Source organism: Cervus canadensis, chromosome 33 (genome assembly GCF_019320065.1).
Source record: "Cervus canadensis isolate Bull #8, Minnesota chromosome 33, ASM1932006v1, whole genome shotgun sequence".
Lineage (NCBI taxonomy): Eukaryota > Metazoa > Chordata > Mammalia > Artiodactyla > Cervidae > Cervus > Cervus canadensis.
In genome coordinates, this window is record NC_057418.1 from 26,311,042 (window position 1) to 26,325,604 (window position 14,563).

General features: G+C 37.1%; 1 protein-coding gene across 16 annotated transcripts in view; it reads left to right on the top strand.

The window, feature by feature from the left end:
- SCAF8 (SR-related CTD associated factor 8) overlaps positions 1-14,563 on the top strand; it is a 210,573-nt gene that overhangs the window by 68,793 nt on the left and 127,217 nt on the right. For all 16 annotated transcript variants that reach the window (XR_006267268.1, XR_006267266.1, XR_006267260.1 and 13 more), the window contains 6 exons: positions 1,939-2,039; positions 4,485-4,598; positions 5,506-5,662; positions 7,551-7,684; positions 9,467-9,611; positions 11,593-11,661. Coding sequence is in view for 2 of the 16 variants with exons in the window: in XM_043457343.1 (XP_043313278.1) it covers positions 1,939-2,039; positions 4,485-4,598; positions 5,506-5,662; positions 7,551-7,684; positions 9,467-9,611; positions 11,593-11,661 (720 nt within the window). In the remaining 14 variants the exon portion in view is untranslated. The remainder of the gene's footprint in view (positions 1-1,938; positions 2,040-4,484; positions 4,599-5,505; positions 5,663-7,550; positions 7,685-9,466; positions 9,612-11,592; positions 11,662-14,563) is intronic.

Consider the following 14,563-nt stretch of genomic DNA (forward strand, 5'->3'; position numbering starts at 1 on the left):
TTTTTTTTTAATACTAGTTTAAAAATATGACTTGACTAATGATTTACAAAGTAGAATAGGCCTTGTATCTATAATATTTCACTGACACCATGATTTCCATATGTAGTGTCCTAACCAATTTTGAACACCGGGTCTATAGGAGTAATTATTATGGGAAGCATGCCAATTTAAAGCTAATTATAAACTTGATCAGTACTGAAAGAGAGAGTTCTGTTGTAAAAACTCTCCCTTCTTTATAGTTAATCTGTAATGTATGATTAGACCAGACTTGGTAGTAGTGGGGGTTTGTTTTGGGAGAAACCTCCAGGAGCACTGACTTGACAGGCATGTGAAGTGTAGGAAAACAAGTCCTACTTAGCGCGGGATTTTGCCCGCTCGATTCTTAGTCGGTTATGACTTCTGGGGTGAACGAACAGGTTGCAGATGGGTGAAGTACATAAAATGGAGCAAATTGTCATTCTTTGCCAAGAGCTGACCACTGATCAGGTTGTCTGATTTCTGAAGATCTCCAAATAAATTCTTTCTGCCACAGAGATAGATGGGTAACTGGTACAGCTTACCTTGCTGAAGCATCCTGGAAACCCAGGCATGCAATTAAAGGTGACAGCATCTTCTAACTACATTTTAGCAATCTGAACCAGCCTTGGCTGTCTTTCCAGAATCTTACCTGATTATGAGAACCAGTAGTAAATGATTAATAATGTTGGTGCTCTCCTAACCCTGATTTAAACATGGGTGTTGGGATCATGAGCTGAGGAATGCAGATTACCTATAGAAGCTAGGCAGCAAAGGTAGGAAACAGATTTGCTTTGAGGGCCTCTAGAAGGAGGGCAACTTGTTGACTGACTTTAGATCACCAGAGGTGTAGAAAACTACCTTTTTGTGTTTTAAGGTACTGATTTTGTGGTGTCTTGTTACAGTAACAAAAGAAAACTAATACATTGCCCTTTGAGACTTTGGTTGAATGGACAGGTGAGCTGCCTGAGACCCAGAACAAACAGCAGGGAGAGAACAATTTCCAGGGATCTATTAACTGAATGAGTCCCAAAGCTGTCATAGGTCTGGAAGACATTCATGTTCTGACCAGCCAGAGTAGAGAGGCCTGATTGAAATCCACATTTGGTAAATACCTTGCAATGGTCATATTTTAATGTGGGGCTGAATTAGCTTTAGAGTAAAACAGTAACCCAAAAGCTGGAGACATTTTTTTAAAATAACATTGACACAAATCCAAATATAATAAAACTCTGCAAATATATCAGCTGTAAGTATTTTTAAAGTAAATGTTTTCAGGGAAAGGAGATGTTTCTGATGGCATGAACAGTGCAGCCAAAAATAGGCCAGATGTGTCTCATGTGTAGCATTTATTTATTAAAGGGAAGTGGCTTCCGACTTTTAGTATCCCTGGGTCTTTCATGGTAACAAATTGAGTTCTGAATCAGCCGTTTCCTTTTTGTATTTTTTTTTTTTATCTAGTTATTCTTTTCTTAAGGGTAAGATACTATTTTCAGATTTAACTGTTCATTCCAGCACACAAAGATACTTAAAAGTTTCCCAAATAGGATTGCAGTGAAAAGTGATTTTGAAACTTTGTTGCACATTAGGATCACCTACAGAATTTTTAAACTACCCCAATTCCCAATCTTCTGTACCACTTACCTGGGAATCTTTTTAGAGTGTGTCTCAGATATCCACCAGTGTGTGCTGTCAAGCTTGAGAATATGTGATAATCCAGGATGTTGTCTTGGCATAGATGTGAATGGGTACCTGGCATTTTAGTTGATTTTAAACATAACAAATAAAAATATCAGTTAATAAGTATTTAAAATATGCTATCTTGAATTTTAACTTATTACTGTTACTAGTGCTTTTCGTTAGCTGCTTGAAAGAAGTAACTTACCTATGTGATTTAGGTCATTTGTCTCTTTGTCTTGGCAGTATGCAGTACCACTCTGTGGGTTGGTCAGGTGGACAAGAAGGCGACACAGCAAGATCTAACCAACCTGTTTGAAGAGTTTGGACAGATTGAGTCCATTAATGTAAGTTTCAGTTCTTACATATGATAGTGTAAGGTTCGGAAAAAATATAGGGAGTTTTCAGTCACTTTGTATCTGCCCTCAATCACATTTTTGTGAGGATTATTTGGCTCTGATCATTTTTGTGTTTGTTCTCCTGCTATCTCCTTAATTAATTTTTCTTTTTTTAATGGAATTCTTACAGAATATTTTTAGGGGCCTTACTGCAGTGTGGTAGTACTAAAAACATCAAATGAGTCATCAGGAACCATATGTATGATCTGGTTTAATCCTTTTTTTCCCTTTTTTAATGAAAATGGAGAAACTGAGTTAGAGTTGTCATTATTTGCACCTGAGCACGTCGGTGATGGTGGAGGCACAGCTGAACGGGAGGTCTCAGTTTCCTTCCTCCCCTTGCCCACCTCGCCCTCTCAGCAAACTCTGGGGCAAGAAAGCCCATGCGACCTGAGCACAGTTCCCTGACTCCTCTGTGATTCTTTCTGTGCACCCAGCCCCCTTCTTTCAATGTTTCCTTCTTCCTGAAGGGCTAATGTTTCTCCTTGGAGCTAAAACTAAGCCATGAAATGTTTTGTAGTCATTTGTTTGAGGAGACTTTAACCCTGATTTTATTCACTGTTACTATACTTTAATGACTTTTGGATATTTTTCATCATTATTTACCAGGAAATTGACTGGTTTTTCCTTTCTAGTCTTAGAGTCCTTACAGTCTCAACATTCCTTATACGGCCAAACTTGACTTTTTGGTATTAATAACAGCAGTGTTTGTTTAAATTGAATTTGACCATTTTGTATTTTACTTTCAATGGGGTGTGCCCTCATTGGAGCCTCACAGGAAGCTGGTTAATAAGTAATTTATATATTGTTACTTTACCAGAGAGGAACCTAAATGATTTCACTGAGTTACATGGATAGTAAATAACTGATTCGTTAATAGATAATTGGTTGAGTGTTTCAACTTAGGTATTTCAGATTCCTCTTTTGATACCATAAAAGGTTTGAAGGCTTCTCTTTTTGTCTTTTTAAATTTCAACCTGTCAGAACTTAAGTAATCTTTCAGAGTGTGTAATCATGTAACCTCTGAAATTTTTTTCTGATTTTGCACTACGTTTAAACTAGTGGTTCTCAGCTCTAGCTGCATATCAGACATGGGCTGACATTTGAAAAAACATGGATGCCCATGATCAGTATCTTTGGATTCTTATCAAAGTACCATAATTACACAGGTGAATTTGATGCAAAACCAGGAATCATTGCTCCGAACAGATCCTGAATCCAAGTAGCGTTTTGTATTTCACATTGCATATGACATGTCTAGTCTTTCTTGTACCACAGTCATTTGGACATCAGTTTGTCTCCCTCTTCTTCTGTCTTACCTTATAATAGTGTATTATTTACAAGTAATAGGCATTAAGTTATTTTGTGAAGTGAAGTGTACTAAATGACTAGTGATAAAATCCAGGATTTGAAAAATTAATGGAAGACTTAATAAACCTTTCAGTTTGGGGGGAATTTGAAGACTGAGAAGCGTCCATTAGATTTAGAATTTAGTAGGTCATTAGCTTGAAGAAATATTTTTGGTGGTTTGGGGAGGGGTTGGATCTACATTGCGAAAGATGAATTGTGTAAGGGGTTAGGTAAGCTTCTCTTTTGAGAAGTTTGGAATTAAGAGTTGATAGCTTGAAATATTAGCAAGACTGAGGGAAAGGTTATTTTCACAGCTAGAGCTTATGTAATGACTACTAATAAAGTGGTAGAACACCTTTTAAGTTCTTCATAAAGTGAAATACTCCATGCATTTTTCTGAATTAATACATTAAAGATAATTTTATGATTTGGTAGTTTATAGAGGAGTTAAATGCTACAAAAATCGAGATCAATATGCTGAGGCTATCTTCCTATTCATATTAAAACCTTTGTCTGGAAGTAGTTGGGCAAAGTTAAGTTTTATAAAATTGAAAAGCTTTTGTTTTATTATTTGTTGTAGATGTTGGACTTTATATTAAGGATAAAATACTTTGGCCAAACAAAAATCCTCACAGTACCCAACATAACATTTGGAAAATTATAAATACTACTGTAAATAAATTACATGCTTCAAATATGTTCGCCATCCAATATTACTTTCCATTTATCTGGTGGTATTATATACATGTCTTTACAAATTATTTTGTTTTAATAGTTCATCATTGTGTAGTGAAACTTTGATTGACATGTAATATTCTAGATTTCACGTATATCAGGCTTAGAATGAGTGCCAGCTAGCTTCTGAACTTTTTTTTTTTAAGTAATTGTATATGAATTGTACCAATAAACAGCCAGAGGAAAAAAGGGGGGAAATGATTCAGTATTATCAGGAATCAGTGTTCTGTTCTATTAAAACCATAAAATTCCAGAAATGACTTGCCCTCCTTTATACCGTTTCTAAAGAAAAAAAAAATTTTTTAACAGATGATTCCTCCCAGAGGCTGTGCTTATGTCTGCATGGTTCATCGACAAGATGCATTTCGAGCTCTTCAGAAACTTAGTTCCGGGTCTTATAAAATTGGATCCAAGGTCATTAAGGTGAGATTGGGGGACACATGGTGCTCTTGTTTTATTGGATCGTTAGAATTCTGTTTCCTGTATTGAAGCCTTTTTTAGCGTTATGGCTAAACCTTGGCAGAAATTTATTATTTCAGTATTATTAAAATATAGAATTAGCTCGAGGTTAAACAATAACCAAACAAAACCTTATTCAAGCAGCTCTTTGAATAAAAGAACTTTTTTTGCACAGTACTCTTTAGTCAACCAGGACACCATTTTATGAGCAGAACTTTATCAGGCTTGTCTTTCTTTCATTTCTTCCCAGTGCTTCCTAATCCTACCCCATAATTATACTATTTGATGTCTCCTTTTTAACATCTTGTAATTCACATTTTTTTTCTGCTGTTTTGAAGATAATTTATCAATTTCTGTAACTGAATTAATAAATTTAAAATTACTTTCAAAGGAGTTAATACACCCATGCTTTGTCCTTTTATGGCATAGAGTTTCTCTATGTAAGCTGAAGTGTCACTGGCCTCTTCTTTCATGGATTACCAAGATTTTGTTTAGCTAATTATCTAAATACCTAGTTGCTTAATTATAAGATTTTATTTAAATAATTATATCTAATTAAGTTGAGGTTTTTATGGTGAAAAGTAGGTTTGGATTATTTTTAGGAATGTATTGTTTTAAGGTCATACTAAGAAGTGGAAATAAACCCCATATTACAGACACCATCACTGTCTAATGCAGGTTTCATTTTACAAAGAAAATCAGAAAATACATGGAAAAAAATTCCTTGATTATTGTTATTCCAGCAGTGATTTTTGTCCAGCTGATTTTTGAAACTAATTTTGTTTGTATTTACATTGTTAGCTTATAATTTTGTATGTTTTACCTTTTTTTTAAAAAATAGTATAAATGAAAATTTTTTTTCTTCTCATAGATTGCTTGGGCTTTAAACAAAGGTGTAAAAACAGAATACAAACAATTCTGGGATGTGGATCTTGGAGTTACGTATATACCGTGGGAAAAAGTTAAAGTGGATGACTTGGAAGGTTTTGCAGAAGGAGGCATGATTGATCAGGAAACTGTAAATACTGGTAAGAACCCTACAGGGAGTTTTATTATTTTAAAAGTATGCTGAAAGGGTTGTAACTGCTAAACATTTTGCGTGATGGGGTGAATTGTGTTATTTCCTGGATTTTTTCCCCCTTGTACAGAAGAGGGGAAAAAAATGAGCCATTACTCTGTTCAGTGTATATGCTTACTGGGATCTGTTCATAGGTGTCAGGGTGTAGTGTTCTACACCTCTAAATGTAGCGTTTCTTATATATGCCTCTTTCTAAAGCTTCAGTCTTTGAGAGAGTTGTGAATATGGAGGCATCTTTAGGCTAATTGTTTTATTTACTTGAGTTTAAATGAGAACTGGGGATTTAGGATGGTGTTTCTTTAAAAAAACTTCCTAGATTATAGTATTTTGATTTGTATCTGTGTTGAGAATGGCAGGAATAGAATCTTGGTTTAGAGAGCTGTAGCTGAGATTCACGGAGCTCTAGAAAGCTTATAACCAAGTGATAATCTGACCTGTTCTTTTTAAAAATTTGTCTTTTTTATTTTTAAAAATTCACAGGATAATGGATACTTGGGAAAGAATTGAAATACGATATACCTCATTTCTTGACATCTTAGCTCTTTTACTAAAGTTAGCTTAATTTTCAGAGTAGTGTTTTATTCTCTGGCCAGTGCACATGTTTTCAAACACTTTTTTTCAGTTGTTGTATTCTTGCCATTTCCTTCTCTCTCACTTGGATGGCTGTTCTTCCAGAACACTTATTCATTCAAAGCATATTTCAGTTCCTGCTGTGTGCCAGGCATAATTTTAGGAACTGTGATTATAGCAGTGAGATAGACAAAAATCCTTCCTCTCAGAGTGCAGACTGCAGTACAGCGATGGACAGCAGTCCATGGGCCAGATCTTACTGGCTGCCTGTTCTGTAAATGAAGGTTTATTGAAACATAGCCGTGGCCAGTTGTGTTTGCCTGTTGATTATGACTCTTAAAATTCAACAACAGTTGAGTCATTGTAGTGGAGAACACATGGCCCGCACTGTCTAGAATACTTAGAGTAAGAAGTGTTTGCCAACCCATGTTCTAGTGTGGAAAAAAATGGATAATAAACAAAGTAAATAAACTTAATAGTTTATTTCGCTGTTGGTAAGCCCTAAGAAAAAACAGAGCAAGGGGATAGGCAGCATGACTTTGGTGCTTTTGCAGTTTTAAGTGGTTGAAGAGGGTCTAGTGGAGCAGGTGATTTTTCAGAGGGGTGAGATGTGCAGCTTTCTGGGAAAGAGTGGTTCGTACAGAGAGAACAGCAAATGCAAAGTCTGTTAAATGGTCACAAAAGCAGAATGGCTTGAGTATAGAGAGGAGTGAGTAGTAGGAGATGAAGTCAGAGGGGACAGAGCAGCAAGGTCATGGGAAGTCTTACTAGTCATTTTGATGACTTTGATGGGTGTACTCTAAGGGAGATGAAGAACCTTTAGCGGACCCTTTGGAGCTTCTTTGTTCTGCTTTTGCATTTTTCAGTATTTTCAGGAAGATTTTTCTATATTGAGTTAATGTTTTCCTTGTTGGGCTCCCCTTGTACCTTGTGACAAAATATAGAATAAGGTTGGTTCCTCTTATATCGGGCAGCCTTGGAGATATGTCTCTTATGTCCCTTCTATGTGTTTTCTCTAGACTGAATACTTTAGCATCTTTGATTTGTGCCTCATTTCATGTTGTTTTGAGCTCCTTAGTATCCTAATCGGATTTATCTCAGCAGAACCAAACAGAGTTTGTCCACACCACCTAGAGTTGTGGATGCTTCTGGAAGATGAGCTGTGGCACAGGAAGGACCATTCGGACCTGGAGTAAATGTGTTCATAGTTATAGAAAATGAAAAATTGCATCTGTTCAGAGGAAATCAATGTCAAATGTTTTGTTTAGAGTGGGAAACGGTGAAGAGCTCAGAGCCTGTTAAAGAGCCGGCACAGACAAATCAGAGCCCGCCTCCAGCCGAGAAGGAGACAGTGGTCACCACCCAGGCGGAGGTGTTCCCCCCGCCCGTCGCTGTGTTACAGGTCAGTGCTGGGGCTCACTGCGCAGTGCGGTGCCCTGCATTTCTGTTTTCACTCATAGTTTTGTTTTATAAAACTTGGGAGAAATTGTCCAAAATAGATTAACATTAAATATAAGTATCTTGAAAATTTCCATTTTGTAAGGTGTAATTTATTTTTAAATGTTTCTTTACTAAACAAATTTATTGAGTGCCTGCTCTGTGACATTCACTGTTCTAGTCACCTGGGATAGGGGATACCTCAGGGAAAGAAAACACACATAAATCCCTGCCCTTCTGGAGCATTTGTTCTCATTACGAGACAGAAACTAGGAAATTAGTAAGTTTATAAGATACTGTGCAAGGGAGAAGGTAGTATAAAACTATGATGTCAGGAGTGCCTCGGTAGGAGTTTAAAATTTAAAATAGGGTAGACTTTATTGAGAGTGACATTTGAGCACCACTTAAAGTTGCTGAGGCAGTTAGTCATGTGGCTATCTCAAGAAAGCTTTGGAGGCAGAGGGAACAACCAGTGCAGAGGCCACAGCTGGGGGCATTATGGGTGTGTTCCAGGAAAAACAAGTGAGCAAGAGTAGTGAGTGAGAGGCAGCCTAGTGAAAGTGAGACTTCTTGGAGGACTTTGGTTTCACTCTTAGATGGGGGACCTACTATTTTGAAGAAAGAAGTGACTCCATCAGGCTTTAAAGGATTGCACTGGCAAGTGCTTTGAGAACAGAATAGTGAGCACTGATAAAAGCAGAGACAAGTTAAAAGACAGTTGCGGCAATTCAGACGAAAGATGATGGGGGCTCAGATGAGACCGATGGCAGTGAAGTCAACAAGAAACGGACGGAACTAGGTGTATTGTCATGGTGTGACCAGTGCACGGAATTGGATTTGAGTTGTGGGAAAGAACAGGGGCAGGGTATTTGGTCTGAGAAGTTGGGAAGGTGGAGTTACCGTTGCCGGAGAATGCGAGACTGTGGAAGTGTGGCTTTGGGAAGGAGAGAGGGAGTTCAGTTTTGTGCGTGTGAAAGTCTGAGCAGTCTTTCCGGACAGCAAAATTGAGGTGTTGAATAAACCATTGATGTAATGTGAACTTCAGGAGAGAGGTGGGCTTCCCTGCTGGCTCAGCTGGTAAAGAAGCCACTTGCAATGCGGGAGACCTGGGTTCGATCCCTGGGTTGGGATGATCCCTTGGAGAAGGGAATGGCTACCCACTCCAGTATTCTGGCCTAGAGAATTCCATGGACTATATAGTCCATGGGGTCACAAAGGGTCAGACGTGACTGAGAGACTTTCACTTTTCTTCAGGAGAGAAGTACAGCCAGCCATACCAAAATGCAGGTAAATATTTGGGAATTGTATCTGTTATGAGTAAAAGAATTTATGGTTAGGAGTAGAAAGCAAGTTAATGAGAAATTGCAGCCATTTTAAAGCTGGTAGTGAGCGACATGCTTCCTAATGGTGATTAGATTGCATAACATAGTTAGGTGTTACAAACTTAGTGAGAGATGGCAGTTTAAGATTGAGCATGATATTCACTGTTGAAGGAGGTGCCCATATTTTTGCATTGAGTATAAGGTAGATTTCACAATCTCCACATACACTCTGTTGAAAAATGCTGTCTTCTACTTCAAGTAGGTTCACTTGTAAGAATACAGAAAGGAAAAAAATATAGCAACTTAATATGATGATGTTCATTACCTTTCTGTGAAACAGAAATCCTTTACCTTTGGTTGTCCTAAGATGTAATCGTTGCAGATGGATAACTTGGTGCCTGGACTTCTTTATTTTCTATCCCCAGATTCCAGTAGCTCCAGCAGTGCCTGCGGTTAATTTAGTGCCACCAGCGTTTCCTGTGTCAATGCCGGTTCCTCCTCCCGGCTTCAGCCCAATTCCTCCGCCTCCCTTTCTCCGAGCAAGTTTCAACCCTTCACAGCCACCGCCTGGTAAGAATTCATCTTGTATTTGAACTCTGTTTAGAATTCTGTCATTTAAATTGTTCTCTTTCGAAGTTTGAATGCTATAAGAGCAGTGATTCTCAAACCAGAGCTTACATCCAAATCACCTGTAGGGCGTGTTGAAGCACAGATTGCTGGGCCCAGCCACCTTCTGAATCAGTGGAGCTGAAGTGGGGCAGGACAGTTGCACTTCTAACAAGTTCCCAGCTGGTGCTTGTTGTTCACAGACCACACTTTCAAGAAGCATTTGGCAGAGAAAAGAAATGAATCTTTTAAAATCATTGAAATATATAGAAGTCTATAGTCTATATCTTTTATATAGAAGTCTATAGTTATCACCCATTTATCAGAAAGGATGCATCAAATATATAGATTGAAAAAAGTGAGAGTGTTAGTTGCTCAGTGATGGGCAACTGCGACCCCATGGATTCTAGCCCACCAGGCTCCTCTGTCCATGGAATTCTCCAGGCAAGAACATTGGAGTGGGTTGCCATTCCCTTCTCCAGGGGATCTTTCCTACCCAGAGATTGAACCCAGGTCTCCTGCATTGCAGGCAGATTCTTTACCATCTGAGCCACTCTGGATCTAATAATATGTAGATTAGCCATCCTAAAAATTATTAGATTTCCAGTTTGACATTAGAAATTAAAGTATATCTTAAAGTGCTAATTGAATTTGTAGTAATTCTTTTGACCTAGTTAATTATTAGTAAACAAAAAGGTCCTTAAATCATTGTTTCCATGTAAAAACTATGGATTACTTAACACATATCAATTAAATATAATTAATTGCTTATATGTAAGAGATATAGAGAGCTTAGAGCTTTTTATTATTAGATCATGGGAGGTTTGGAAGAATAAGGGATCAAATGATACATGTTGTTTTTCAAAATTGTTTCTGTTTCTTTGAACTTTATAAATTATTTGTATATTTTGAAAAGAATGACTGAATTGATTTCTGTAATTTAAATCCTTAGCCATTGTTGAATACAGTTCCTAAAAACTGAAAACAAAACCAAAAATTAAACTCACTGTCTGTTGTAATTTGTCATGTAACATAAAATTTTTAAATTATAGTTTAATATGTAATTTGAAGATGAAGATTTTAGTAAGAACTGTACCTTTTTATATTTTAAATATTAGAGAATTACTCATAAAATATCTTCTGTATTTGTCATTGAATATTAAACTTTTCTCAGAAGATATTTCTCAGACGATTTCTTTTCTCAAGAAATACATGGTATTTCAAACACTATACACGTTTGCATTCATTTGTTGAAAATCATATTTTTTTCCCCATTATTTTTAGCCACTTTTTCTAATGGAATTTAATGGTAGCTCTGTATTTTAAAAATACAGAGAAGCAGGTTTACAGTTGCATCATGTGATATTTAAAATCATGAAACTGCCAGTAGTAAATCTACTTTATTTATTTATTTTTATTAAGGTTTGTTTCAGTGCTCAAAACAAACTATAGTAACACACAAAATTAATGCAAGTATTCTGGTCTAGTGGATAAACAGCATATATATATGCATATCAGAGAAATACAGTAGCACATTTTACAGGTGACATTATTGCATATAATATTACCAGCAGCTTGAAATACAATGCTTAACTCCCCCCCATGCAGTCATCAAGCTAACATAGAAACAGGCTGCCCAGCTTGAGTTAATGTTTGATTTTGCAGTGTCACAGAGCGTGCCACAGGATTTAGACGAATGAGTAAACAAATAGTGCATGCTCGTGACAGGGATCCCCGTGCTTTTACTTTTTAGCCTACTAAGTGTCAAATAAGGTTGTGTATATAAAAATAATTACTTAAATGGAATATATATTCATAAATACGAGGTTGTAGTAATGATTATATAATGAATGTAGAATTTCATCTATAGCTGTTGAAATCTTTGATTTAAAAGAAAGTAACTTTTTTTGTGTTATTTTATTTTTGCTCTTTTTTCCCCATGCAGGTTTCATGCCTCCTCCAGTTCCACCCCCTGTTGTACCACCACCTACTATCCCGCCAGTAGTTCCAACGTGTGAGTTTTCTGCTTTAAAAATTATGTGTTGATTCTCGTTCTTTTTTTTTTTTTCATTTATTTTTATTAGTTGGAGGCTAATTACTTCACAACATTGCAGTGGGTTTTGTCATACATTGACATTGATTCTCATTCTTGTGAATTATTGTTAATTTTTTTGTTCTGAAGGTTTTCAGACAAATGCATTTTTTTTGTTTTTTGGGTTAAATGATTTCTGACAAATCAACAGTATTGCATGGCAGTCCGTATTCAGATTTGCTCTAGTGTATCAAATTTTTTTTGTAATTGTTTTATTTTAATCAAAATTCTCGTATCTTTGGTTTTTTGTCTTGTTTTGTTTTATGTATAAAATGTCTTAATCTGGAGCAGCTCCACCCACATTCCCCTTTTAAAAAATCCTTCATGTCTTTGACTTGCTGAAAAGTAGTTCATCTTTATGTGCGTCTGTGCTAAGTAGCTTTAGTTGTGTCCGACTCTTTTCAGCCCTATGACCTGATAGCCCACCAGGCTCCTCTGTCCAAGGGATTTTCCAGGCAACAATACTGGAGTGGGTTGCAATACTCTCTTCCAGGGGATCTTCCTGACCCGGGGGTCGAACCCTATCTCTTACATCTCCACATTGGCAGGCAGATTGTTTACCACCAGCAGCACCTCGGAAGCCCTCACTTCTCTAATAGGATCCCGAATAATGGATTTGGGTTTTTTTGCTTCTTTGTGGTATCGAATTTGTTTTTCTGTCTTCTTGAACCTCCTGCAGATAAGTTTTTGGCACCATAGGCTTGTATAGAACATGCTTCAACTTATTTGGTAAGAAAACTTACCAAGTGGGGTTCTGTGGCCTTGATACTACTTCACATCAAGAGCCATGCAGTGCCTTCTTGGTCACTTTTAATGATGTCAGAATGGGTCAGAGCATTCAGATGGTGGAACCTGGTCATTAAAAGTCGCCTTTCACATTGTCGTCTGATGCTTTCATCCTTTGATTATTATTGCCAGAACCTACCTTTTATTAGTTGCAAAGTGATCTTCCAAATTTTATGATCCCTTCCACATTTCTTAGCAAGAATTTGTTCTGTAAATTATATTTCATTACCTGAAGGACAGGAGACCCAGGGTAGATGATAAATTCTTTACTGCAAGTGCCATCTTTCAGAGTAATGGGTTCTGTTATCCATGATACCCAGTGGCTGAAGGTAGGGAAGAATTTCTCTTATTTCTTCTCTACTCCCTTCCCTCTATGTTTTTCCCCTTCATTTTTAGTAACGTACATGGATTAGTGGGTTTATGCTTTCAAGTAGTTAAATTCACTTTTCTTTTTGAAGTTCAGTTTGTTCATCTTTGTACAGAGACCTTTCATGTTACTGCTCTATCCTTTTGGGATGACTGTTACCAGTTTTTGAGAGCTTCTTAGCTTTTTGGCATAATACTGGACCAAAGGACTTTATTGTAAAGAGAGTATATATGATACAGAGCCTACCTTTTGATACTGTTAACTCATTTTTCTTATATTTTTAAACTCCTTCTTCTGGTGCTGTTAGACAACATGAGGATCCTTTTTATGTTACTGTTGGTTAATTAGGAAGAACTGTTCATTTTTTCTGAAAATCAGAAAAATGTTCAGAAGCCATTTCTGAATTCACTGTTCACAGAGACTTATCCTACTTACTTAGAGCCCATCTCCCAATTTCATTTCTCCTTATTTTAATTATTTTGGAAAATCTGGGATCAGTTAAAGGAAAAAGAGAAATACCATTGTGTGCCAGATACTCCCCTGATTGTCCACACTGTTTTATTTAATTCTCACAATTCCCATATGGGATCTCAGGTCATTTTATCCCTGTTTTACAGCTTTGTTCTATGTTAACGGTTTGTCTAGGTAGTCTGGAGTTAAATGTGAGGATAAAACACTTTTTAGAATCCCAGAGTACATGATTGAATAGTGTTGTGACATAAATTTAACTGGAATTTCTAATTGTTCAATTGTGGTTTTAATATTCCTCTAGCTTAGTTTTTAACATATACGTGACATAGAGACAGGACATTTCTACCCATTCTTTAAAATGAAATCTTTGTACCTTTTTATTTGTAGATTAGAATCTGATGAGTTTCTAACCTCATTTGACAAAAAGTAGTGAATGTAGAAGACCGTAGTACTTAGAATTTCTAGAGAATTGGGCAGGTTTTCACTCTCACTTGTTGGTCTCTGTATTTACACCAATCTTTTCTGTACATTTAGTCAGTCGCATACTGACATCCTTGAAAAATTACTAGGTTTTGTTTTTATTGATTCACTTTTGGCTGTGCTGGGTCTTCATTGCTGAGTGAGCTTTTCTCTAGTTGCGGTAGGTGGGCTTCTCACTGCAGTGGCATCTCTCGTTGCAGAACGCAGGCTCAGTGGTTGTGGTGTACGGGCTTCGTTGCTCCGTGGCATGTGGGATCTTCCTGGATCAGGGATTGAACCAGTGTCTCCTGCGTTAGCAGGTGGAGTCTTTACCATTGAGCCACGAGGGAAGCCCCATCTTTGAAAAATTATGATTTTAAGTGTGGGTCCTTATTTTACTAAACTTGTCTCTACTAAATATTTCTAAAACTTGTTTTACCCTATTTTTTTTTAAAAGAGGTTTCTAAGTATAATTTAGCCTCTTCATGATGTCTCATTTATCATTTTGAGTATCAGTTACTATATTTATAATGTGCTGGGTAATACAGCTCAGTTCAGTCACTTAGTCGTGTCCAACTCTTTGCGACCCCACGGACTGCAGTGCGCCAGGCTCCCCTGTCCATCACCAACTCCCAGACCTTGCTCAAACTCAAGTCCTTTGAGTCAGTGATGCCATCCAACCATCTCATCCTCTGTTGTCCCCTTCTCCTCCTGCCTTCAATCTTTCCCAGCATCAGGGTC